At 45.4% G+C, this 26919-nt stretch overlaps 1 protein-coding gene across 1 annotated transcript in view; it reads left to right on the plus strand.

The window, feature by feature from the left end:
* LOC8026437 (VWFA and cache domain-containing protein 1) overlaps positions 1 to 26919 on the plus strand; it is a 69236-nt gene that overhangs the window by 32895 nt on the left and 9422 nt on the right. The window contains exons 4-22 of the mRNA XM_029971958.4: positions 1852 to 1958; positions 2942 to 3080; positions 3854 to 3998; positions 4701 to 4836; positions 9060 to 9146; positions 9741 to 9878; positions 11233 to 11333; positions 11734 to 11866; positions 12162 to 12311; positions 14284 to 14407; positions 15202 to 15328; positions 17123 to 17303; positions 19465 to 19607; positions 20682 to 20779; positions 21522 to 21716; positions 22615 to 22737; positions 24388 to 24484; positions 26542 to 26640; positions 26739 to 26804. Of these exons, the coding sequence (XP_029827818.3) occupies positions 1852 to 1958; positions 2942 to 3080; positions 3854 to 3998; positions 4701 to 4836; positions 9060 to 9146; positions 9741 to 9878; positions 11233 to 11333; positions 11734 to 11866; positions 12162 to 12311; positions 14284 to 14407; positions 15202 to 15328; positions 17123 to 17303; positions 19465 to 19607; positions 20682 to 20779; positions 21522 to 21716; positions 22615 to 22737; positions 24388 to 24484; positions 26542 to 26640; positions 26739 to 26804 (2389 nt within the window). The remainder of the gene's footprint in view (positions 1 to 1851; positions 1959 to 2941; positions 3081 to 3853; positions 3999 to 4700; positions 4837 to 9059; positions 9147 to 9740; positions 9879 to 11232; positions 11334 to 11733; positions 11867 to 12161; positions 12312 to 14283; positions 14408 to 15201; positions 15329 to 17122; positions 17304 to 19464; positions 19608 to 20681; positions 20780 to 21521; positions 21717 to 22614; positions 22738 to 24387; positions 24485 to 26541; positions 26641 to 26738; positions 26805 to 26919) is intronic.

Raw genomic sequence — 26919 nt, forward strand, 5'->3', positions numbered from 1 at the left:
GTGAAACAATCGCATGACAACCGGTACACGCAACTTCGTCGACGTCGTCATCTGTTTCAGACGCCAAAGAAGCAGAGGGAAAAAAAAAAAAAACTTGGGAGACGCTTAAGCTTCGCCTTTAAAAGTGTAACGCAATAGCGTTATCGTGTCCCGTTTGCAAACCCTTCTCATATAAATGCGTGCTCATTGCTAAGCTGTGCAAGCGTGTGCGTGGTCTAGTCGGTAGTGTCACGTGTCACGTGACATCACACGTGGCTGTGACGTCATGACCCTATGAACCACCAAAATCTGGCACGAAAATTTTCTGCTAGACTTAACGTGTAAATGTTTCTGCCAAATTTAGCGAGTAAATCCCGTAATGCAACGTGCTCAGCCACGTGTAACTCACGTGGCTGTGCACGTTGCATTATGGTATTTTTCGGTCCCGCTGACGCTGGACTTTCTGCGACATGGAACTCCTAAACGCTATCATGTTCATAAAAAATGCGGTCAGGCGTAGCCACGTGATTTCCGTAGGCTATGTGCTCGTGTTTCGACTTCAGTTTCGAGCAGTTGAGTTTTTCGGCTTTATTAAAAATATACGTGACTCTGTAGCAAAATATTGATTGGGTAGTCTCCTGACACCATATTAAATGAAAGAAGAAAAATTAAAAAATAAAAATTTTTGGGGGGTATTAGTGCCTCGTTAAATCCAGACCACGGTGTAAAATGTGTATATATAGGCGTGGACACTGCGTGCACCACAGCCGCCAGATAGAGTCCTCTGCTCAAGCCAGCTTCCATCAAGGTCAGAGCAGACGCTCCAAACTGAAAAAGTCTGTGCCCAAGGCCACTCATCTTTTTTTTTTATTATGTTTCTTCTTTTTTTTTTTCTCTCCCTCGTATCACCTGGACGCCAGAGAGACTGTGGGCTGAGGCTACTCGGGACGCGCTGGGCTGTGTGTCCTCGCCTATATATGTATTTTACACCATTGTCCAGACGCACCCGACGCCACGAGGTAACGGGACCAATCAAGCAGCGTCGAAAACGCAAGTCACAATGCCTTCCCTGTACATTATTGGTCAAGCGACCATAGAGCAGGTTCATAAACATGACAAACACCATGATGGTGCACTTTTGACGCTGTCTGATCGGTCCCATTAGCTTGTAGCGCCATCTGCGTCTGTACTTAAGATGAAACAAAGGATAACCAGTTAACTTAGTCTTCTAGCGGATTTTGCCTGATAATTTGTACAAAACATTTCTATTGCTTTAATTATGTTATTTTGCAATAAAACTCTTTTTAATGTTGTTCTTTTTTCTTTTATTTTTTTAGTTGGGTTACGATTTTTAAAATTTTTCTGTTGAGTGTGTAGAGAGTGACCACCGAAACCCGACGTTACCTCGTAACCTGACATTACCTAGTCGCGTTAAGTTCATTCTACCTACTTCATTAATAGTTGTCTTTCAGGCAGCACAAGCAGTAAATACTTGTTCGACTCTTCAGTGCATTTTTGCTTGATTACATGATTTTTATGTGTTTTTTTTTTCCTAGATGTTTTATCAGTAACTTTACTTTTATGTGTATTACTATCAGAAAACTTTGTTGTGTTTCCTAGCCAGGCTCAATGAGAAATGTTAGTATAGCTCTACTTTCCATATCCATGCTTTTGTTGCAAGAAAAAAAAAATTAGTATATATATTTTTAGAAGATCCTCTGAAGCATGATACTTGTGTTTTGTATGTCAGGCAGGAAAGTTTTGGCAGCCAAATAAAGAAGGGCAATGACAAAGCAGAGAATTACCTTGTGTGCCAGCCTGCTTTGACTACTTCCAGTTCTCACAGCGAAGATCTCTCTCGTGTTTGTCTAGGATGGACACCCACTTTGGCACGGAGATCACCAACTCCACAACGTGTGACACGGCACCGACGTCCCTACCAAAGGGACTCTTCAGCCCTGGCCCAAACCTCACCGACGGTGAGTTCGTCTCATCCGATCGGCTTGTGTCGACTGGTGCCGTACCGCTTTTTTAGACGGATGTCCGGACAGACTCGGAACTGTTACATTCCTTAACGATCGAAATCCAAAATTATGTATTTATTTATTTATTTATTGAAATATCTTAAAGGTCCTTTAGGTAATGGACAGCTTCTTTAGAAGCTGTCCTTTACCTTTTGGTAGAACAGTTCCCTTAGAACTTTAAAAAAAGCAACCACGTGGTTTATTCCTGCTTTGTATTGTGAAGCTCAAAAGGCGACCGGGATGTAGGGAGGTCCCTCCGTTTGTTGTCCCTATGGAGGAAAGAAACGGAGGGGAGTGGTAAGCTATGAAAAAAAAAATGTAAAAAGAACCTGCATTAGATGGGGTCACAAAATTGTGCTGATGTTGCGTGGTCTGAGTCACGCCTTTCAACATAGTCGGGGTCCCGAATGAGGTTGGAGAGTGTGATGGCACAGACTTGCGTGAAACCCCAAACGCACGAACGACGAAAACAGGTGCTGCACAGTGGTCAGCGTGGCAACCTCTGTAAACGCTGCGATGTGGACCTATGCCATGCTGCCACGCCTTTGCCTTGTTGTGTGAGAGCTGTCCGACTTAAGTTGCTGTTCCGCATTGCAATTCCCCGAGTTCATTTCTCGTTACCGCAGTTACAGATTGCAGTGTGGGTGTTTTTTGCAAAAGTTGTATTGAGTAGTATTTCAACCATTTCAATTGAGACAAAAGAGGTTTCATGCAACGGCATCCTTTATCAAAATGGAGTGGTATGCTCGTTGTTTACATATATTTAAATAAGCAGAGCACCAAAGTAGAAGGACCTGAAAACAGCGCTTGTCCTGTCTTCCGCTCCTACTACTACTTTTTTTTTCCTGATTATTTTGAAATGGCGGACTTGTGTGGCGCAACAGGCTTTTGGGTGATAAGCAGTCATTGAGTCCTCCTCGCCTTGCCTTTGGCCGCAGTGTTCCGGAAAAACTTGGAAGCACGTCCGTCCATCAAGTGGCAGTACTTTGTGTCGACCGCGGGGATCCACACAGAATTCCCTGCGTACAGCACAGTGAGGAAATGGTCCTGTAAACACGTGGACGACCTTCGACACAGGTACCGTTGCTTTCCACGACCCGCTGCATCACGTGCAGTTATATACTTTTTCTCCGTCTATTGCTGGTGGTTATGATACTCGAGTACACTGATTTAATTCTGTTGCCTGAATTGTGTTTATTGCCATTCGCTCGTTAAAATATAAAACTTTGTGGGCACTCGTCTAAGCTAGTGTGATAAGCCCCTAAACTAAATATTTTATAAAGTTTGACTCTTAATCCGGTTGTAGAACATGTTTCAGATATCTAATGTTTCAATGGCAAAGGAGTAGGGGCGGTGAAACCTCCATTAAACTTCACAAAATCATCTCCAAACCTCTATTTAACTTAGCAAGATTAAACTCTACATTTTTCAGAAATTTCACCAGTCAGAAATATTAGGAAGATTTAGGCTCCTACGAGAATCAAGTCTTATGAACTACAGTTTACTGAGGTTAGTGGCATATGTAAGTTATGCCAGTAGTTTATTGTGTCAGGTAGTCTAGTATTTGGAGGGTTAGCCTTACTTCAAATTGGAAGGTTTCTTTATATGCATTCATAAAAGGGCTGCAGTTCATGGGCTCTTAGCTAAACATCCAAGCATTGGTTACTGCATTAGCACGGGCTTTTCTGTTACAGTACTCTAAGATGGAGGTTTCTGAGTGACTCTTTGTGCCGTCGCGTCTTCCAGGCGACCGTTCGCCTGGAAGACGCGACTGCAAAGACGAAAATTAATTAAAGGCAGTGTTTCGGGTTGCACGTCTAACCGTTGTTTTTTTGTTTTTGTTGGATCAGGGACATTTACCTGGCCACCATCCAGCCCTACATGAAGCACGTGGTCATTGTAATTGACCATGGGAACTCCCTGAGTCCGAAGCAGCTGATGACCGCCAAAGCAGTCGGGAAGTACGTCCTGTCGACGCTGTCGCACCACGACAAGGTGACCGTCTTCCAATTGTTCTCGCAGTTCCTTGTTACCTATCTGCATGGCTTAGTGTGTACCGCCCCCGAGTGAAATGATTGATGCAGTAATCGTTCAGTGTTTTCTAGCTGAAAGGGTGAGCGAATAAGCGCTCGATTTAGAAAGAGAAATGACATCTGTTAACGCTGGTTAACACATTTGCATTTGAGTGTGTCCTCGTCTGTTTTTTTTTAAATTATTATTTAACTTATAATGACAGCCATCAACAGGCCAAGACAGGAGTAAGTACAAATCGAAAGAATGAATAGTCATAACATAAACACTCTGACTTTCAAAACAATAATTTAAAAACGAGGCTTTTTTTTTAATTACAAATAAAGATGCACTTAAATTAGACGACAGTTTCAGGCAGGCTATTCCATGTAACTGGACCAAAGGTATTGCTGAGTTTGCAGAATCAAATTTCTGCTCTACCAATGAGAAACGATCGTTTATAAGATCATTGAGATTACTTCGACCCCACGGTAAAAAAGTTGGGAAATGCACACCCTGTCTCATCCGGACACAAATCTGCGAATTAACCAGCCTTTACACAAAGCCTTTACGAGTGTGAAGCATTTATCCTGATCACTTCTAAGCCAAAGGAAGAAAATGTTCCATAGTCCCGAAAAGCTGGTGAGAGACCGATTTCATTTTGTGAAACTTTTTCCCCGTGTGCAGGTCGGCCTGATTGGTCTCTCCGACGAGCCCCAATTTCCGCAAAGCGACAAGTGCCTTTCCGAAGACATGGCATACGCGACGTACGAGACCAAGTACCACTTCGGTCGCTTCATCGACGCCCTCCAAAAAGCACCAAGTGAGTCAACGGTCCTCTTTTGAAGCTCGACCATCATTTAGGGGCAGACCCTGGTCTTGAACATTTTTTTGTGATTTTTCACAGAATTCATAATCAGTTTTCACGTCTGCTGTAAATTCTCGTGCTAAGCACAAACAGCTCATTTTTTTCTATTTATTATAGTTTTCCAGTAAACCTAAACTTTGTTACAGATGTTTCTGCCCAACTTTTTTACAATACCTCCATCAAAAAATATGGCACAAGGTATGCTCTGCAAACAGTAGAGAGTGCAACGAAGCCATTGTAATCATTTTAGCATCACACTAAAAAAAAAAAATGGTATTGTGAGTTAAAAAAGTTTTGTTCATAATCAGAAATGAGTCATTAAAGTCTTTTGCCAATTAGAGAACTTTTCATAATTACTTACAGCGCGACTGGGACAAGGACAGATTTGAAGTCGGGGCTCTTGTAAAAAATTAAGAACAACTTGTCCCCTGCCCGCTCCCGCTTTCGCACCGCAGGCTTAACCCAATTCCAATAAAAATGAATAGGATCATGTGATCAAGTGAAAATTTCAGGAAAAAGCCAATTGGAATTAAGGGGTTATAAATGAAACCAACTATTGTATTGTACAGCCAGTGGAACGGCCCGGGAAAACCAGTGGTACTAAAAGTACCGACGTGCTCGACTCACTGTCCGGCTCCGCTACTAAGACATGAGTGCGTCTCACAGCGGGTCCGACGGTCACTGAATGGCAACCATGAACCATCCAGCCCCGCCGCTCAGTGATCACTTTTATATCCCTCGGCTCCCCTGGAGATCTGGGACAAGGACAGACAGAGGAGAAAGTTTCTAAATGTCAGTAACCCACACGGGTGCAGCGCGTTCAGCATCGACGTTGAAGAATTATATTATTCCATGCCACACGACGACCTCATGGTTAGTGTCAGGGAGTGCATCACAGAACAAAACGATGAAAGCGCCTTCAGGACGCGATGCGGGATTTTGGTAGAAGACTTTCTCGAACTCCTGTCCGTTTATTTGAAGTCCACACTCATCGGATGGCAGGACAAGGTGTACATACAGAAGTATGGCGTATGCATAGGGTCTAGAGTAGCTCCTGTGCTCAGTAACATCTTCCTGGGCAAGATCGATCGGGATCTTGAACCCTGCTTGAAGAAAAACACCAAAAAAAAGTGTTTAGGTACGTAGACGATTATTTGGTGTTCGTTGAGAGGGCTAATTTCCAGCAGAAGCTTGACGATGTGCTGAAGAGCTTCACGGAAAAAGGGCTAGGACTTCACTTCACCTATGAAGCCCCAAAACAGAACCTCATTCAGTTCCTGGATCTCCGCATCGAAGTGGGGGACGATCATGTTTGCTGGTGTTACAGTCCCAGAACAGCGAAGGCTCTTCTTAACTTTCAATCAGCCCACTCCAAACTCGTCAAACAAGGCATCGCATTTTCCTGTCTGAGGACTGCTCTAACAAGCACATGCATCCACAATTTGAATTCCAGCTTCATGTCCCAAATTCAACGGCTCAAGGATTCGGGATATCCTAATTCAGTCATTTCTTCAGCTTGCGAAAAAATCGTGAAACACCTTAAGGGGAGGCACTCCCTTGGAGGGTCTAATTTTTGAATATTTGTGCCAGGTCAATGAAATTTTTAGGGTATGTTAAACGTCAAAACTTAGGAGGCTACACCAACTTTCAACCCAAAAGGTTTATTTTTTGACAAGTTACAGCCTCATTCATTGAAAAAAATGTACATGTAGCCGTGCCAAAGGAAAAAAACTATCGTTTCAAAATATGAATAAAAAGGCACAATTTCTTTGTTGGGATATAACGCTGAATGACTAAACTAATCGGTAGTAGGCTTGAAATAATTTTTAAGGCCATATTTCATGTAAAAATTAACTTTCAATAATGGTATGAATTTTTAATTTTTTTCTTGTTTCACAAACGTCAACATTTCTGTGTGAAGAAATAACAATTTGCAAAAAGTAAGCGCATAGCCGAGTTCTCCAGTAAATTTCATGCCAAAAAAGCCATACATTAGACTTGGGGGCGCTTAAGTCATCGAACGATAGTTTTAGAGCTGTGGAAAAATGGTGAAAACATGAAGCTGAGAAAAACGGGTTTGAAAGTTCGAACAGTGTTTTAGTTTAGATGGGGCTTGCCATTTCATCTAAAATGCTCCAGGGGCATGTGTCACTCCTTCCTCTGCACGGTCCCTCTGTGCCTTGGCCACAGCTTCCATCTTCCTTTTTTTGTGGGACATCTTGGAGGACTCGAGCGCCTTCACTTGGGCCTTCGCAACCTTCATTTTGGTGGCCCTCTCTCCGTATGACGCTTCATAGCTTCCTGACTGTATGCCAATTTCCAACAGAGCTTCCTGATTCGCTAGGACGAGCCACGTTACGTGGCTCGTCCTAGCGAATCAGAGCTTTTGTTTCGCCAGCTTGACCAATAAGAGCGTGCACAGCTATGTTTTCTACGGGGTTTTACGGTCTGTGAGCGCGATATCGTGAACAATGCTGCGAACAGAACGAAAGAGGGCGAGACGCACATTCCAACGAGGGGGGCCTGTCCATGCTAGTCCTAAGAAACGCGGAGGGAGCGCGCTTTGAAAATGGCACATTTTCGTGATCGGCTGCGTCGTCGGCGCGCACGTGCGGCCGCCAGCACGTCGAAAATAATTTATTTCGAAGTAAATACTTTACTTACAGGAATAAAATTTTTGGACAGCATTCTTTTTGAGTTGTAAAAGCTGGTCAGCCTATTTTCCAAAAATGTGACTTTTTTGAAAAAATCGCGATTCCTAGGCCGTGCCTCCCCTTAAAACAGATCCCGCGATCGAGCAACGTGACCTCGAGCAGAGAGAGAAAAAGAAAACCTCAGTCATACCGTACATCCACCGCCTTTCCCACGGACTCAAGAAAGTCGCCTCAAGATACAACGTGAATGTTGTTTTTTCCGCCCGCCACAAGCTCAGCTCTGTGTCGCAGTCAACAAACGCGCGAGAAATAACGATCCTAAGTCTCACAGCGGCTGCAGCATAAAACACGGAATGCAGTTTGTCGCCTGCATAGAAGGCGTGGTCTACAAGATTCCGTTTTCCTGCGGGCGTGCCTACATAGGACAGACTGGGCGTTGCCTCAACACAAGACTACGAGAACACCACAGTTCTATGAAAGGAACCGCTCACACGCATCTCGCGATGCATTGCCGGGATTGCGGATGCCAACCCCTGTTCAACAAGACTACAGTGATGTTCCGACACAACCACCAACTACCCCGAGAAATGATGGAGACGTACCACATAACAAAAACCGGATCCTTGTGTGTGAGCCAGCCCACAGTGACTTTGATGAAGAGCGAGATCGGCTTTTTGGATCTCGGATAACTTGGCCGGTTTTGCATTGAGTGAAAGAAGAAGCGCCAGGGCCACGGAGGGGCATGCCTGCACGAGCAGCAGCAGCATCAGATGTCTTTTCTTTTCAATAGAATCAGTTGCTAGTCCTGTGTTTCTGTGTTTCTCCTCTGTCTGTCCTTGTCCCAGTCGCGCTGTAAGTAATTATGAACTCTTACCAACTCGCCCAATTGTCCATTTTGCTAGAGAACTTTGTAGGTATCATTTTCCAGAAATAGCAGCCTTGTTGCACTCCTTGATTTATGAGGTATTTAACCTTGAAATATGTATTCAGGTCCAAGTTCTAGATCCAAAGATACCATGGGCAACACTTCGTGTTGAGACAAAAAAATTAATTCCGAGAAAACGGGAAAAGCTTTTCGTAAGATGCTCACAACAGCCTGGATATGAAACGTTGAATCAATGTAACTATATGGATGTGCACTTCCTGCGTGAAGTACTTGCAGTTTATGTTGTTTGTGACTTATAAATTAAGAAAAAAAACTTAAAAAACTATTGTTATTTCTTTGTTTTTAAGATTAGGGTCTCCCCTTAAGTCAAGGTCACACTGCTCATATGTCATACAAAAGACAGTCTGCAAGCACAAGTCACCATAATACCTATGGTTCGAATGCCGCTTGCCAAGTTTCTCCTCGAACTCATTGCCATGTGGCATTCGAAGCAGGGATCTCGCAGTGTGTATGCAGACAGTCTTTTGCATGATGTATAAGCAGTGTGACCCTGGCTTTAGTCTTGGGCAATCTCTGGTCTTTTCCGCACGTCCGGTGTTTTGACGACGGTCACTGAAAATACGACCTCTCGTTTCCAGATTCCACAAACCATCGAATGGGGTTCAGCAAAGCGTTTGAGATGATCCACAAGAGCTTGAGGCCTGCTGCGAATGGATCCAAGCAAGGTGATTATTGGTTACACTTGTTGTCGATTGCTAGCCCGTAGTCACCACCTCTGATGACGATGGTGATGTCACATCATCCTTCTCGAAAATCTTGAAGAAGTTTTAGGTCGTGTGGTTTGCGCTGTACTAGGGAACAGCAGGGAGCTGTTTCGACTGCCCCACCTCCGGCGCAAGCTTCTTAATTTCAATAACACTTTGGCATCTCTCGAGCCTCGAGTGTACATAATCTCCTAATGCCTTTTTTTTTTTTTTTTTGGGGGGGGGGGGGGAATACTTTTTTGAATGCGTGGGGAAAGCTTGTATCATGTTGAGGCCTCTAGGAAGCCAAAATCACAATTTCTGGAAACAGTCTGCTATTGCCTTCAGTTTACATTCGAAAGCGTCATATAAAAGTGTGCAGCACCTCTAATACAGCTTTGCACCTGATATATTGTGCAAAAACTTCCGCAGACAAAAAGTAAATGCTCTGTCTTTCAACATCTCTGACCTATAGGATTGCAAATGAAAATCGCCTCATGACGTAAGCATTGTCACTCGAGGATTACCTCCCGTGTAAGGAAAGAGGTGACACTTGTTTTTTATTTTTGCTTTCAGCCGAGGCGTTGATCGTGTATGTGAGCAGGGGGCTACTCTCGTCCATTGCGGATGCGCGTCCGGTCTTGGAGACCATTGCCAGCGGTCACAAGACAAGTGGTCATCGAGTGGTCATCAACACTTACGCCGTCATTGACGGTGAGCCGCTTTGGTGATGCCACAGAGCTTCTGCCTGCCAGTTTTTTAGTTCATGGATGGCATTGTCACAAGCTGTCATTAGAGTAAAGTCTACTGTTGTGACACCATCTTGTGATGTGATCGTCTTGGATATCTTGTCACAAGAAATCTATCGATGTTCGGGTGCCGTAATATCCCGAGTCATCGCCCATCCCCGAGTCATCGCCCACCCCATTTGTTGGGCCAATATCGATTTCCGAAAAAACACCGAGTCATCACCCACCCCTTCAAATACCCCAGCGCGGACTCTGCGATCCGCGAACACTCATCCTACCCGAATGACGCGGCTGCGGACCTTACAGTTGGAGGACGTCCGTGACAAAGTAAAACGAAGGAGGGAAAGACACTTCTTTTTGTTTACGCATTTCCTCCGTGAGCGACCCCAAAGTGGTCGTGTATCCGTGCGAAAAGAAAACGATGGAGATAACAAAATAAGAGTTTGTTAATATAACCGCGGAGTGTTAAGTCAAAGTCTGTCTCCGCCGAAGTTAGGACACCGCGAACCCGCTCCTTCTTCCCGCCCGTCGCGACCGCGGTTGTGCAATATTTTAGGCAAAGCCAACGCGTAAATAAAGCTTTGCTGGAACGCCCTACACAGACGTTTGCAGAGCGTCCCAACCGTGCATTGATAGCCCGCCGTGCGCGGACGCACGTATTTACGCACCAAACAAGAAAGTTGCGCAAGAGCTTGCGATTGACAAGGCGCTCGACTTGGCCCGACGCCAAAGTATTTGCCAACGCGACCGCCAGCTTTCCCGCTTACCCAGGATTGCTCTTGGTCGCTTCTTTGGTCCGCTCGCTCGCTCGCTCGTTGCGCCTGGTCGGTTATTCTATTTTCTTGTAGACTTTTCTTTCTTTTTTTTTTTTTTTTTACTAACTAGAAGAACATAGTGGTGACATTCTTTCACGGAACAAACGTTCGCGCTATATGCAGATCGCCGGTTTCTAGCGCGTATGCAAGCAACGGACTTCGCTATAGTAAAATATTCTTTCGTGAGCATTTTTTCTATAAAACAATGAAACTAAATCGGGTTTTGAGTTTGATGTATCTCTTGTGCATCAGTGCTAGATACGCAGAGAAAAATAGGCGGTTTTTTCCGCTTTTTTTCAAGTGTTTGTGCTCACCCACCGAGACATGGCCCACCCCACTTTTTTAATGAATTTCAGGCGGTAGGGGGGTGGGCGATGACTCGGGATATTACGGTACATACGGTAGAATGTTAACGGACTGTTGTTGCACCTTGTCCTGAGATTGCTGCAGTGTAACCTCGTGAAATGTCACTGAAGATATGTGATGTCTCATGTTGTTTTGCAGACGGCAAACCCATCATGTACGAGACCTCATTTCTAAGGGACATTGCAGAGCTCAACTTTGTCAAGTACAACGTGGCTGGGGTTTCAGCGCCAGAGCTAAAGGTTTGTTTATGCAATAGAAGTGTACATAATTTTTTATTTCAACTTTACGTAATGTCGGTTGTCAAGATTGAGTCAACAGTTGGGACCAAGGTAAATAACTAAAATGGTTTGTAAACAAAAAAAAAATTAAAGAAAAAAAATGTGCACTTAGGCTTTAAATGTGGTGGGGTGCCTAAAGGATGAATGCAATATAAGTTAGATTGCAATCTGAAACTATTTAATGTCTATTTGATCGTTTGAAATTGCGATCTTTTTTTATTCTAAGAGCTTAGCCCGCTTAGCTTTCAACCATTCAGTTGTCTTCATCACGAGACTGACCGAAAAGTTTCTGGTCTGCTAATCTTTCAAGTGTTAGTAGTAGTTACTGTAGCATTATTCAAAATTTGCCTTGCTCCTCCAGGGTGCCATGATTCCGGTGAACTCAACGGAGAATCTCAGCTTCACCATGGGGCACTTCTACTCGGCTCTGAGCTTCCACAAGCACCCAACGTCGCTGCATTTTTCTCTTCCCTGGTGGGACAACGTCAGCAAAGGTGGGCCATTGTTCCCGCGTCACCAGCCGTGCCTGCTTTCAAATGGCGATTCATCTTTGTTACTGAATTACCGGCGAGCCGAAAACGTAATCTTTTGAAGAATGTAATGACGACGCGCCTCTTCTTTTCTTTATTAAAATCATCTGGTGGGTTAGTTGGCTATACATCTTGGTAAAATTAGTGCAAAGACAAGAGCGGAAGATTGTAGGGACAGGATAGAGCGCTACTTACAACTGGCATTTATTGCCAAGTGAGACTAAGTGAGAATGACTGATGGGGATGTCGTCGATTTCAGATCTGGTAATCAGCATCAGCAAGGCGGTGGTACATCACGGGGTCCTGCTGGGAGTCGCAGGTGTGGACGTGTCTGTGTCGGACATTGCGGAAGACATAGTCTACTTCTCCAAGCGCAAGGACACCTACAGCTTCCTCGTGGAGCAATCGGGTGCGTTTTGGAGCTCGTGCTCCAGGTTTCTAAGCATTGTCTACCCGTGAGGTGGATGTTTCGGTAGCTTCATGCAATTCTGTGCCTCGTTTTGCAATGTGTGCCAGCAGCGAGTTGTAAGAAACGAGTTATCAGTGTCCCTCGGCTTTCTGACAGATGCGTGGAAACTGGTGTAGTACGACGTATTTCTCGACGACTGAGAAATCTGCATACTCACTTGTACTGATTCCACATTCAAGGCCTTCTGTTTGCTGTATATGTTGGAGCACTTTCAATACCAAGCACAGTGCAGCCCACTTATGTAACAAACTCTACAAAGATTATGGGCAAATTCGTTATGTCAGTGACTGGCGGGGGGTGTACCATCGGGCATTTTCAAACTTTTGGATCTCAAACTTTTCTGGGTCTCTTCACTAATGCACTGAAGCCGTGCAGAAGCAAACACAGACCTTGTAAAAAATAGTGCACATACCCATTAGGAAGATAGTTGTTTGCCAGCAGGAGAATCTGGTATGCTAGAAAAATGCATAAGCTGGAAAAAACATCTTGCAGGGAGCAGCGGCATAGACTTTCCATTTTCCCAAGGGGGGGGGGGGGGGGGGGGTGCGCATTACCTTTTTGCCAAAACTAGAGATTGAAGCTAACGAAAGCACGCTGGGATTCCATTTCCCATCTATTTTGTGAATTAAGGCAACATGGGCGTTATTTTGGTTACATGCCATGCCACTGCTAGAAGCTCGTTACGTGGCTCGTAAACAGCGTCTCGGTAAGGATCATGGCCCGGGCCCGAGGGGGCACAGGCCCCGTTGCTCCCCTGAAGTCTACACCTATGACTTGGAGGCAGAGACGGTCAAAGAAATTTGAAAGTTCAGGAAACCCATGAGGGTACCATATTTTCCGGACTATAAGTCACACTTTTGCATATTGAGCTGTTTTTGAAGAAAAGTCACACCTCTTTGCATAGTTTGCACAATGATTTTGTTTTCTTTTTACGCGCATTGGTAGAGCGAAATTGGAATTTTGCACACTCGGCTGGTTCACACGTAACATTAGACGTGCAACAACTGTGACGTTTTGACTCTCAAGAAATGCCCGTAGCACTGTGCTGTCTGGCGGGGGCAATTGAGTTTTTCGCAGCAAAAGGACGTAAAACGTGTCAGATGAGAGGCTGTTTGGCTTTTTTCAAGCGTACACATGCCGAGCAAACGCAAGTCTGACGTGCCAGACACTCGTGAACCAAGTTTTGAATTGCAAGGCCTAGCCTAGGCCAAGTCACAGAAACGACACCAGCATCAACGCACGGGCAGATGGATAAATCTTGACACACTTCTTTTGGTACTACTCAAAAATCAACTAGCTGCAACCTCTCCTTTTACATGCAGCAACATGGCTGGAGCATGGCCCATCAAAACTGCTAACCAAATGGAAGCTAAGAAAGACTCGAGAAAATGTTCTGCAATGCGTGTATACCAGCCCACATTAAGCAACGCCGGTCGCATGCTGTAAAAGCTTTGTTTTTATTGCCTTGCCTACCCACATTGAGCCGTTTTGGGCAAGCCGTCAAATTCCCCGCTTTCTAAGTCGGTTATGAAAAGTGTAAAAGAGTATGGCGACAGCAGTGCCTCCTGGAAGGGGGAATACCGCCTATGGCTACTTAGTTTCGGTGCTCTACAAAAGATGGCGCGCTGCATAAAAAAAAATGGCATCGCACCACAAAATCTTTTTGAAAAGACCCGCATATAAGTCGCATTGTTCTATAAAATGCATCAAGAGAAATGTTTGAAGAAAAAGAATGTGACTTATATACCGGAAAATACCATACTTTGGGGACTAAATAGGAAACAAGTTCTTGAATCTATGCCGTGCGTCAAAAACTTATTTTGTTGGCTAGATTTTTTTGCCTCGGCCCGGTTCGCTGGCTTGTCGTCAGCAATTTAAAATTCTGGCGTGGGTGCGACCGATTTCATTGCAGGGGTTGCCATCATGCATCCGTCGCTCACGAAGCCGACCCTGGTCTCGGAGCAGCCGATGCACACGGACATCCTTCACCTGGAGAACCGACCCGGGTTCCAAGTGGTTCGACAGGACCTGCTCAAGTGAGCCCTCACTTTTGTTTCTCTAAGGTTCTCGGAGAGTGCAGGGTGTGTGTTCCCCCCATAAAAAATATGTATGGTGTTTTTAATTGCTAAAATAAACTATGCATCATTGAACACATTTTTTTTTCCCAAATGTAATACCAGCGGTCCAAACCGGATGCCGAAGTTTCAGGACAAACTGTTTACTTATTGAAAAGTTAGAAGCAACTTTCTAGAATTCTGCAGCGGTTAAACGGTGGCCGCAAAGCCCGAGAATATGCACGGCTGAATGGTGCATACCGCCCAGAAGGAGCTCCACTTGAGCAGATGGGGCTAGCGAGGCACGTAGCCAGGGGGGGGGGGGGGGCCTTCCATAAGGCCCCCCCCCCCCCCCCGAAATCTTCCATTTTGCTTGGACCTCTTCCCCCTCCCCCTCATACAGCATTTTGTCATGGGCGGGCCCGCCCTCCCCTCCCCTCTTCCCCCACCCCCGAAACAAAATCCTGGCTACGTGCTTTGGGCTAACGGTCCCACAATGTCTGCTCGACAAACTAGGCTGTACAGAATATTTCAAAAGAAATTACTTTCTCGAGTTATCCGAATGATTTACACACGCGTGGGTGGTATGGTATACACGCAGTAAATGACAAATGCGTTCTTCTAAAAACACTGCCTGCCGGAAAAACAATGATTAGGACTGAAACTGTTTCAGTCAGTGATTTTCTAGAAAATTGTCATTGCGGAATGCACTTAAACATCCAAAATCTGAAAGAATAAAAAAAAAAAAAGAAGAACTCGTTCTTTTGCGACGACAGCGGTTCCAGCGGAGAAAACAAGTTGACGCTCGCATCCATGGTGGAGCCGTCGGATCGGACCGCCAACCTGGTCGAAGCGGAGCCCGTGGAAGACCAGTTGTCAGAGGTCGTCTATCACTGGAAGAGGGTGAGTGGCTACTCTATTCACTGCAGCTGGGAGCGCTCTCGGTTCCGGCTTTACTAGCGGCTACGGTCGCCAACGGAATGAGAGCAGCAAGGCATCTAGGAAGCTCACGCTGGGTGCTGGACACCCAAAGGACCCCCGCGCAGTTACCACCCCGTTGGCAACCCTATATTCATGTGCCCCCGCTTGAGCTTGGTCAAGCTCAGGTAAGCTCTACCTTTGCAAAGAAATGTGAGCCTAAAAATTGTGGGGAAATGGTTGGGCAGTAATGTTCACGGTATCCTCCCCAGACACTAAGGAATGTGACTTTTAAAAGGAGGAGAAAAAAAAATGAAAAGAATATTGGTGCAGTTTGCACAGTCCTCCCCTTCTGATATGGTGGGAAACGTGCCTCAATTTCAACTACTTTTAAAAGTTCCCGACACACCAAGCTTTCTATTTTTCTAGACACCGCCGGATTAACGGTGGGCTCCAGAGTCTCTTATCGGCCGAGAGAAATAAATGAGGTCGAACCAAAGTCAGAGTGTAAACACGGAGGTATGGTACAGTGGCTAGCAACATGAGCTAGAATGCACAGACGGCGACCAGGCAGTACAATCCACGCTGTAGCATGGCTACTACACGTGCATTGGAGGTGGGGAGGTATCTCGCACGGCGGGTGAGTAGACGCATTTCAATGCCTCCACTGCCGTTCTGACCCTCCGCTTGCGGCCTGCTAGACCGCACGGTCTATGCTGCCTGGTGACTGCTTGCGCATTCCCAATCATATTGCCGCCCACTATGCATCCGAGACTCTGGGATTTGCAAGGGTTGTTTAGCTCCCTGCCACTATGAGTTCAAAGTTGCTTTGAATCGGCGTTGATGTCACGAAAGTTAGGTAGTTATGTTTCTCGTGTTCCGATTGTATCATTATTAAAATACCGTAGACAGCTAATTGCTTTTAAAATATTTTGAGTTCTTTGTCGTCGTCCATTGGGAAAAAGAGAGCGCTGGATAGTGCGTCACATGCACTTAGTTGTCCAGCAGTGGTTTTCTTGGGGAAGAAAAATATATCTTCGTCAGGAAACATTTTTCTTTTTTTTAGCACAAGTTCCTACATGGGTTCCCCAAACTCCCAAATTTTCTCAGCCATCCCCACCTCTAAGCAAAGCAGTTTTCCAGTTTAACCCCTTAAGTGCCTTGGACGAGCTGAGCTCGTCGGCCATTTTTGGGCTAAAAATGCCATGGACAAGCTCAGCTCGTCCAGTGGTTTTTTCGGTGGCCCTCCATTCCACGAACGAGCAAGGCTCGTTCGTGTAGTTTTGCGGCGCTGATCATAGATGGCAGCACTCATATTAGTTGGCAAATATTTTTTTTGCCTCCGCTGATTTTTTTGTAATAAACTTTTCAAATTATGTGTGTAATACTAGAGCAATAAAAATTCAAAATGAAAAAAAAATAATGGCACTTTTAGGGTACTTTTGGGAAAAAAAATGTGGCACTTAAGCATTCACATGCGCAGCTACGTGCCGAACACCCCCCTAGTACGCATGTCGCCATTTGCACATTCGTCAGGCTCGCGCACCGCTTCATCGCATCACTGCCAAGACTCGAAGGGGTTCCTTGGCCAATCGTCCAGGAAGGTCTGAAAGTTCAATCCCTGCCAATCTAGACGTGCGTGAATGCCTCGGTAGAGGCCCTCCTAAAAGTCGCGAACCGCCGGGACGCCGGGACGGTCACTCCCTTTGTGTGCGCGTGTACGGTGAGATCTCTCAAACTCCCACACGCGCGTTTATTGCGGTCGGTCTTTCTGCCCAGGTGGAGAACACCCCGTACGTGGTGGCAGTGGCTAGCCTGAGGCCAGGCAGGCCGCACCCTACGCTCAAGGTGGGTGGCGTGGCGGCCAGCGGTGGCACCCGCTGCGAGTTCCACTACCACCGCCTGGACCTGGTGGCACCGCCCCAGCTCTGTCGCCACATGAAGCAGCTGTCCACCCTCTGTGAGTGCACTCGCTTGTCTGGCGTCCTGCTCGGTCTTCGTTGTCTGTGCAGTACGACCCGCTTATGACAAACTTCAAAAATATGTTCAAAATGTGTTTGTTATGTCGGGAGTGTCTTGTAAGTGGACAGGCATCGACGAGGGATGAGCCTTGCTCCGTTTCTTTTTTTTGTCTCCTCTATATGTGTTTGTTATAACAGAAGCTAGTTATAAGTGGATCTGTTGTAAACAAACTTGTACTTTCCTTCCTATGTGTTTGTTATAGCAGAACTTTGTTATAAGTGGGCTGGGCAGTACTGTTCCATCTACAATGATTGTCTCTCTGCCGTTGGACATTGCCATAGCAAAGGGTCAGCGAAGCTAGTTAAAGGAGTAGGCTAATAAAATTCCACAAACTACATTGAAAAAAAAAAAAGAAAGAAAAAGAGGTACTGATTGCAAAAAAAATATAATTTTGGCCTGTATCTTTAGAAGGGCCCATAACAGATTTTCAAACTTTGACATAGCCGATTCCAAATCTTAACTTTCATTCAGCGGCAGTTACTCGTCTGTTCTATGGGACCGCAGCTGCAGCACATGGCAACAACGAATGAAAATCTAAGTACCATATTTTCCGGACTACAGTCCGCGGACTACAGTTGAACCTCGATGTAACGAAGTCGGTAAAATTCGCAATTTACTTCGTTACATTGAAATTTCGCTAAATCGAAATTTGGCTTTAGCATGCGAAAAAAAATTCCGAAACATTTTACGGGTATGAAAACTCACCGAAAATGACATTTATTTAGGGGCGAAGTAGTCCGCGAGTTTTGCTTGCGCCTTGTCCGACAGTAGCAGCGGCGTCATACGGCGTTCGAGCGCCCAGAGCGCTTGCACGGCATCCTGCTGCCCATGCGACGCCGTGTACCTCCTCAGTACGTCCATTGCGTCGAGCACTTCCCGAGTGCTCGTGATCTCGGCAGTTTCTTCAGGATGGCGTCCAAAACGTTTGCTTTCTCATCCAAAGAAAGAACTTTACGTTCCCTTATGGCAGCAAGCACGTAAGTGAACCGCCCGGTTAAAAAATAGAGCTGTTTAGTTTAGGCAGTTTAGGCGGTGCCAATGTTTCCAACCTACGCAGCACTCTTCACCGCACAGTTTACTTGCCCCCTTGCCACCCTTGCCCCCACAGTGATGCTTGCGCCGCTTGCGCCCACGCTCGCAAGACGATAATCGGTCTTTTCGGTCTTCTCCTAGATGGCACTGCCCGTGCGGTCGCGCCATCACGTCGCTCCCCCGCTGAAGTTGGCTCCCGCGCTACCCGCGGTGCAGTGGAGTGGACTATGGTTATCAGTGAATGTCAGTGGTGATGCTGGTATGCCGTGTTAACTTTTTGCTCGGCATTTTCTGGCCAGCCTCGCGGAATCCGCTTTGCCGCATGCCTCGCCGGCGCTACCGGCGCCGCATCCTCGGGCAGCCTAGGAACGTTGGAAGGCCTGTCCCCGTGAAGTAACCTATCAAGCGCTCGCGTTTGCGCATAATTTTTTTTTTTTAACCACAATTTTTTTGCGAAGTTGTTTTTTAGAGTTGATTTATTTATTGCCTTCTATGGCAATGGCACTTCGTTATAGACTTAGACTTCGTTATATAGAGACTAAAAATACATGGGGTCTATGGGCAAGAAATTATGAAAAATAAAATACTTCGTTAAATCGAAGATTTCGTTACATTGAAGTTCGTTATATCGAGGTTCGACTGTATATGTGTTTGGAAGCTAAAATTTGACACTGTGTGGACTATCTATAGGTGCGGACTGTACGGGAATTTTGTATTTCGAGATCATTCATTATTATGAGACATGACAGATTTTGTGAATGAAAGAGTATGTTAATTACGATTTATATATAATACAAGCTTCTGTTCGAGCTAAGAAAGCAGACGTTTCTCAAGGTGTGCTGTGTACTATAAGATTTTCGTGTCGACTAAATACCAGGTGCGAACTGCACGGCGTGCAGTCTATGCACTGGTGCAAACTATCTAAGCAAAAACATTTATTTTTGAGCCCAAATTCGCCCCTGCGGACTATACAAGTGAACATGCAGTGCGGCGAAGCCAACTCCGACACCGCACGTTGGCGTAAAGACGTATTGGGAGACACGGCGGCTCGTGTTTGCTCATTTCAGCGGCAAGCACGCTGTTCCTCTCGGCGGGCAGCTTCCTGTCGCCCTTCGAGTACCTCTCCCAGAAGGAGACCAAGCAGATGGTGCAGGGCTACATGGCCTACCTCATCGACAACACCATGTTCATTGCCAACCCAGGGCTCAAGGTCAGCTAGCATTTTGTTTGTGCACCGCTCCTGCCCCAATTTCGGGAAGCGGTTGTGACTCTTTTCAAGTAGACTTGAGACTATTTGGCAGAAGCAAATATGCTGGCGATTGCACGTCTTTACTGTCAAGGTACAGTAGTACAATTCCTTTGCATAAAATTCGGTCTACACTATAAACTTCTTTTATTGCAGATTGATAGAATGAAACTAGGGATGTAGTAAAGTGAATGTATGCTTGTACTTCTGGTATGGGCATTTGAAGTATGGATGTAGTAAAGGGTTCTGGCAAAACTGACTCTGCTGTTGAGGGGTTCTAGTGTACCAGAATGGCATTGGTGCACTGATGCAACTTTCCTTTACAGTAAAGTTTTTGCAAACTTGCAATGCTGGTGTACGCAGTTGAGGTATTCTTATGGTAATGATGCTGATTTATACTGCGTTCACCCCGAACGTGACAGGGCAGTGGGAACTAAGTGTTTGCCGAACCAATAAACTGCCTCTCTTTCGTCACCTGACCCTGCTCTTTGTGCATGAGATACTGCCAGGACCATGGTCTTGTGATGAAAGACGGCATATAATTGGTTCAATGAGCATGTAGCATGCATCGCCTTGTCAGCTTAGCGGAGTATAGGAGATACATTTTTCATAACTTGACTCTAAGGATTTGCTATAAAATATTGGTTTCTATGTATTTACAGCTTTCTTGTTTGTATACCCAAAGCAACATTCAAGAAGTGTGCTCTTTGATGTTCCAGTTGTAAAGCATCTTACTAACTATGAAAAAAAAAAAAAAAAAAAAAGGAACATGCTAGCATTGCGTCACAACTTCGTCGCCCCGCCCCGACATGCCGATTGTTGCGGCAGTTTTTATCCTTAGTGGAGTTGTGTGGGCTGGGGTGAAGGATGGCATATCAAATGATGAGAAATCCGTCCTTATACTGAGAAGCCGTAGCCCTTGCCGGCTATTGGCCTTATGCTGGACCGATCCTATGTCTGAATTCCCTTTAGGTGTCGCATTGCAGGGTCGAGGTTTTTGTGCCCATCACTGAATTTCCGTCAACGTTCAATTTACAGCCGGACGTGAGGGAGGAGGTGTTGGCAATTGCACAGATCACTCCGGAGTGGAAGAAGACGTTTGAGAACAGCGAGTTCACGAAACATGTCGTGCGGAGGTAAGCGATTTTTTTTTTTTTTTTTTGCTACGGTCTGTGCATTTAGTCAGTAGCTACAGACTAATATTCGCCCGCAAGTAACCTCATACCGACTCCTGGATATTTTAACGCAGAATCTGTTTTAGGGCTGCCTTCCAGGCCTAGAGAACCACGAAGCGTTGTGACGAAAATGTGAAAGCACTGCCAGTTGTCTTTACAAAAAACACGGTTTCCCTCGGCGCAAGTCGAACGACTGACCTCTCTCTCGGTAGTCCTGTACCCTACTCTGCTTTACTAGTGGAGCGGCGCTTTGGTTGGCACGATTATAGTTGGTGCGTATGTACTCATGTTGCCGCAAAAACACGCTGCACATTCATTGTCACCCGTATTAACCGGTGTGATTAAGGTGCCATGTTTAGATATCTGTCTGACATCGATTACCGCACATAAATGCAGTTAAACTTCGTTCCTGCCTTCTTCATCTTCTGCCTGGCAGTTTTATCCCTTCTTTATGTGCAGCTCTCACCAATCTTTTACCTTGCTTTCTTTTGGGGGGTGATTAATAGAACTCAATGCTCCTAAGTGGTTTTAATTGAATTCATATGCCTGAAGTTCTGCCAATCGCTGTCGCAGTGTGGAGACCATATTTCTAGCAGAACCGCTTTTTGTCGAGAAGCGATGTCTGAGAACTGCCGGGCATGGAAAGAGCGAGATTGGTTGCAGTTCGTGCGACTTGGGGTCCACATTGTCCGCGGCGACACAGGTATGCGGCCACGTCGTGCGGAGCCCTGGTGGCGTATCCAGGAACCGTGTTCGACCGTAGCTACGACCCCACGGAGCGGGATTGGTACACGCGAGCGCTCGAGCACCCAGGGAAGGTGGTTCTGACGGCGCCTTACCTGGACGTTGGCGGCGCCGGCTACATTGTCACCCTCAGCCACACCATCTACCAGGCCAAGTGAGTTGCGCCGCTTTGGCGTGGGACTTCTAGCGAATTCACCGATTTTTTTTTTTTGCTAAGTTTGGTAAATAAGCCACTACAAATTTGTGCCAAAATCTCTATTTATCAGGCAATTTTTAAACGTTTCTGTAAATTTGTTTTAGTAGATGAACCCAATTGAGGACCATCTTTGGAAATTTTAGCGTAGGGTACTTTATAGAGAAGTTGTATTTATTAAAATTCATTTTGTGGTGCACAATTTGCTAAAAAAAATTCTTTGGTGGATTTATCAATTTTCCAAATTTTTCATAATAATTTTAGCGAATGTACATGTTTTTTTTAGAAATTTGATTAATATCCCACAACAAAATCACACCGAAATTTGTAAAGGTATCGAGCAATTTTTCTGACATTTTGGTCAGTACATTGCGGTGAATGGACCAGAATTACTATTATTGGAAAATTGATTTGTTTTAGTATATTCGTAAATTCGCACCAGATATGTGTTTGGCAAATTAATTAATTTTGCAGGTTTGAAAAATGTATTAATTTACGAACAAAACAAGTTACCTGCTAGCTGGTTGTGGTCGAACATATTTTAAGCCATAATCCCGAGACTGGGAGATAACAAAGTACAACATGACAGCACAGTCTTAAATTTTGCATTTTTACCTTGTCCTTTGTTTTTTCCAGTCTCTGGGTTTGGCTTGAAATATATTCATTTTAGTAGATTCGTAAACTGTCACCAAACTTTTATTTGGTAAAATTCATTCGGTGATGTATTTTCTTTGTTTGCAAATTAAGAAGAATTTTAATTTGCTTTCAATGTTTGGAAGAGGCTGTGCTTTGTGGTCTGTTGGTTGCTTGGGGTGACTACAAAAGAGACCGACAAACGGTCTGCTTGCGTTTCCGACAGGCCAGACGCACTACACAGCACGTCCGACGAGGTGGTCGCTGTGATTGGGATGGATCTGACGCTGGGCTACTTCTACAAGCTGCTCACGGGCAACATGGACGTGTGCGAACAGGACAAGATTGCGTGAGTGCTCGCTCGTCTACAATTAACATTCGAACCCGTTATTCCCGGGGGATCGTAAGACCCGCTCTTCAGATTTCAATTGAAATTCGGCACATGTAGCAATGCGGTTGGTGTGAAAATGAAATGGAAGTGCCTTTATGTCTCAATGTTTGTAGGAGACTGTTAAGAGCTCAAAACTGACGTAACAACCTGGCAACCATGTGTGAACTCGCATAATAATCTAGTAACCAAGTACAACGATTAGATATTATTTGGTTTGGCTTTTTGACCAGAGCGAGTCTTGCGATAAAGACCTCGGAACTTTCCCAGAACGTGCTTTTAAGAGCCCGTGGGTAGTCATTCATTACACTGCCAATACTTTGTTGCTTGAGACAAAGACCCTCCTGGTCAACATGGCCATTTTTGCATGTCCTCTTATTTGTCACGGCTCTCAGTTCTGCAAGTTGTGGCACACTATAGTCAGTTACAGGTTAAGAAGGTAGCGGCAAATGCCCCTCAAAGGGAATCAGATATCCCTCCGCCACCTCCACATCCAATAGCATCCCACCGTTTCCGTGACGTCGCGGCCAACGCGCGAGGAGGGTCTTGCCCTTTTGTACATACTTGCTTTATCTTTCGACTTTGACTTAGCATTGTGGAAGCCACGAGAGGGAGATTAGAGTTCTCCCCCACTGACGGAAACAAATACGACTTTCGGGGATTAGCTTCCCCCCCGATGGATACAAAGGCTGCTTTCAGGGGCTCGGTTCCTCTCCGATGAATACAAAGGTCGCTTTCTTAAAAAGTGGGATCGGAGACAAGTTGGAATCCATTGAAGCGGAACAAGGAGCGTTTCCAGTGAACTCTTCTTTCGACTGCGGAGGGATTTGAAACCGGCACATCACACTTGTGGGAGGAGCTTCTCCTACCTTCTTGACTTGTAACCGACTATAATGGGCTAACGGTTTTCAAGGTATCCTTAAAGGGGCACTCGACACTTTAAGGATGCCTGCTTTTTGCAGAAGCTTGTTTTTGATGGCATATCGTTTCTTGGGCTTTAGGCTATAGAAACGACCAGTTCTAGATCGCAAGACGTCCTAGTAAACTCGCAGCTTTAGAATACACGGGCACGATTTTCTCTTGGGGGGGGGGGGGTGCCATAGTTGGGTCCCCAGGCACCTCCATAAAATTTGAACAATGAAAATAGTTAACTGCATGGAGATTCCGAACTTTACTATGATAGCTCTTTTTAGGTGCATTGTGCATTATTTTGACAAAAACATTGAATCTTTGGGTTAAGAGACATGATACGGCAATTATTGTTTGAAAACGCCGTCTGATGGCGCCTTCAGTTGTCTGCTGCAAGGCGCAGAAAGAGGTGCGCGTCACAATCTTTGGTTAGCTTTTAATAGGTAAATTGGCCACCCATAAGTATAATTTTGGGGTTTTTTTCAGGATTCTTAGAGCCCGTAGATTGAGTTATCACCATGAAAAGACGACCTCAGAATCCACTTGTGTGCCCCTTTAAAATTTAGCTACTGAGATTTGCAATTGAGGATGCAAACTCTGATTTCGAAAGGTGGCAATGCATTAGTGGTGCAGTTCCATCTGGAGCAGGGAGAAGATGTAAAAAGGTGGTGTTTTTTTTTTTTTTTTCTCTGTAACCTGCAGGTGTTTCATTCTGGACGACCGGGGCTACCTCATTGCGCACCCAACATTGATGGAACCTTCCGTCAGAGCGCTGGAGCAGCAGCACATCACACACAAGGTTGGTCTTTACCCAGTATATTGAAATGTGTTTGAACATGCAGATTTTGTCTACAGCTTCTCTGCTGTTGTCTCCTCTAAAAAGACACATACAGTATTTACCTTTGCCGGGAGTTGTACTGAAATCCATTGTACGAGGATCAAACTACCCTGAAAAAGTATTTGCAGCTAAAAAATCTGTTGTTTTCTTTTGTTGTTGTTTTTATTTTGCACAGAAAGTGCAATTTGAGAATTGGGTGTGCAAGTCTGCTTTCACTGCTTGCATGGTGACATCAAAGTGCATGAGATAGTATTGGAGTTCTAGGCCATACCAGGTGCATATTCATTTATGAAAGTAAGAGAATTCTTAAAACATGACTGATGACCGCTAAAATGTTACAAGACACGCTGATTTACAGAATCTTCTAGTGCATAGTCACAGGGACTGACTCCCCACGACCTCTGTCTGCTGTGGGTGAGTCTAAAAGGGGTTTATTTTGTGATATTGTGCAAAGTCTGAAAATTGTTTCATGGCCCCCTAAAAGTGTTAAAACACGAAAATTAAAACAAATAGATTGTTCTTGAAAATAGTTGTACACACTAAGTGCCCTATGAGCACTCCCTCATAGGCTACTTAGTATATGCGCCAAGTTTTGCTATTTTTAGAGCTCTAGTAATTTCAATAGTCAATTTACGAATGTTGATCATTTTCATCTGGTGACTGGGCAACACTGCTCAAGTTAATCACACCATGGTGCCCATAAACCATGTAATCATGAGGTGTAATTAGACACTCTAGGCGACTCTAAGCTCACCTTGCCACAGCATGATCGCACATTCCACGCTACTTTCGCTCTCGATCCCTTACCCTTTGACCTTTCACCCTGCGTGCATGCGCCAGATCCTCGAGGGTGGCAGCTATTTCGTACACAACGATCTCCTCGTCGCTGGAGCAGGTCTCCAGAGGGTCGAGGTCAAAATGACAATCCGTCTCATCGCTGCTGCAATCGATGTGGAAGACTCCGACAAAGCGAGTTATGCCCTAGACGACGACGTCGCGAAACCGCGTGCTCGAAACGTGGAAGGCGAACGCCTAGCGTGTTTCCTTCTGCCATGTTTGGTGGTCACCAACCCACTTGACATGGTGGCCTTCCCGAACGTGGTGAATTTGAGGGTCCCGCGTACAAATAGATTTATCCGCAGAACCATTGCGCCCGTGTTAAAACAAATTTAGCAGAAATGTAGGTACGTAGAACGGGTCCTAACAGTACAGTTATCTCGTATTTTATTTTTGGCGTGTCCTAACCCCTTTAAATAGTTTTGGGCGAGGCACTACTCGCCTCCAGATGTATCCAATTTGTGAAGGTGGTCGTTTCCCCACGGCACGTCTGCAAATCCAAATGCTTTGGGGGCTCGTCCACCGTCCACTCCTTCTACGACGACGGCTGTTAGTGGGAACACCCCCCAGGGAAACTGCATGGTTGTTCTTCGCAGGAATTCCCGGCAAAGTTGTCAGTCGCACAATTGTCATCGAACTCATGGGAGATCAAAAACATTCCTCCGTCAAGTCGGATACGAACGGGAGACCGCAATCCTCCTCTTCAAAGTCAACGGCCGTACCATCTGAGCTATCAAGAGGGGCAAAGTTCGGCTACAATGGTTCAGCGTCTCATGTGCCTCGAACGCGCATGCGACGCCAGAGAGCAGCAGAAGGCAACAAGAGCACGCTGGATTCCGTTCTAGAGAGGCGCCCTGCACGACTATCCAAGCGGACAAACTTGCGCGCCGTGCTGCTAGACCTGGGAAAGTTTGTAGCGAACCCAAAGAACGCGAATTTCAGTTAGTACGGCGCTTCGAGGAGGCTCATTGTATACGAGGTGCAGATGAGACATGGGAGTGAAATCGAGAGCGGAGGCAAAAACGGCGCAAAAACCCTCAGAATCGTGCTCGGGAGGCAGCGCGGGAGTGACTAAGGCGCAGCAATCTTAGCTAAATGCGCTAGCTACGAGCCACTCTCGCTGTGGTGCATGTTACGCGGTAGCGTAAAGGCCCTCAAATTATTTTTTTTTTTTATTCCAGGAGCCACTGGTAGTGAGCGACATTGTGAACCACAAGGGCTTTGTGAAGAAGAACGAGTGCAACAACTATAGTGACTGGACCATCCAGAGGTCTTACAAGGTGAGGGTGAACATCCTCTAATCACTAGTGACAAGTTGCACTCTCCCATGAAAAACGTGCATCCGTGGTCGTCTTTTACTTACGAACTGTTGTTTCAGTTCAACACCAGCCTGGAGGGTATCCTGACCAACTCGGTTCACGGCGAGCACTGTGGAAGGTATCAGGTGTGTGTGGTGACTGTCTGTGTCATATTTTTCGAATCTCTTTCGTTAATCAACCTTGGAAGAGGCTGTTTTTCTGCCAGATTTTAAACGTGACGGATTGTGTCTTTCTCGAAAC

This window comes from Ixodes scapularis, unplaced genomic scaffold (genome assembly GCF_016920785.2).
Source record: "Ixodes scapularis isolate PalLabHiFi unplaced genomic scaffold, ASM1692078v2 PGA_scaffold12__126_contigs__length_90152505, whole genome shotgun sequence".
Lineage (NCBI taxonomy): Eukaryota > Metazoa > Arthropoda > Arachnida > Ixodida > Ixodidae > Ixodes > Ixodes scapularis.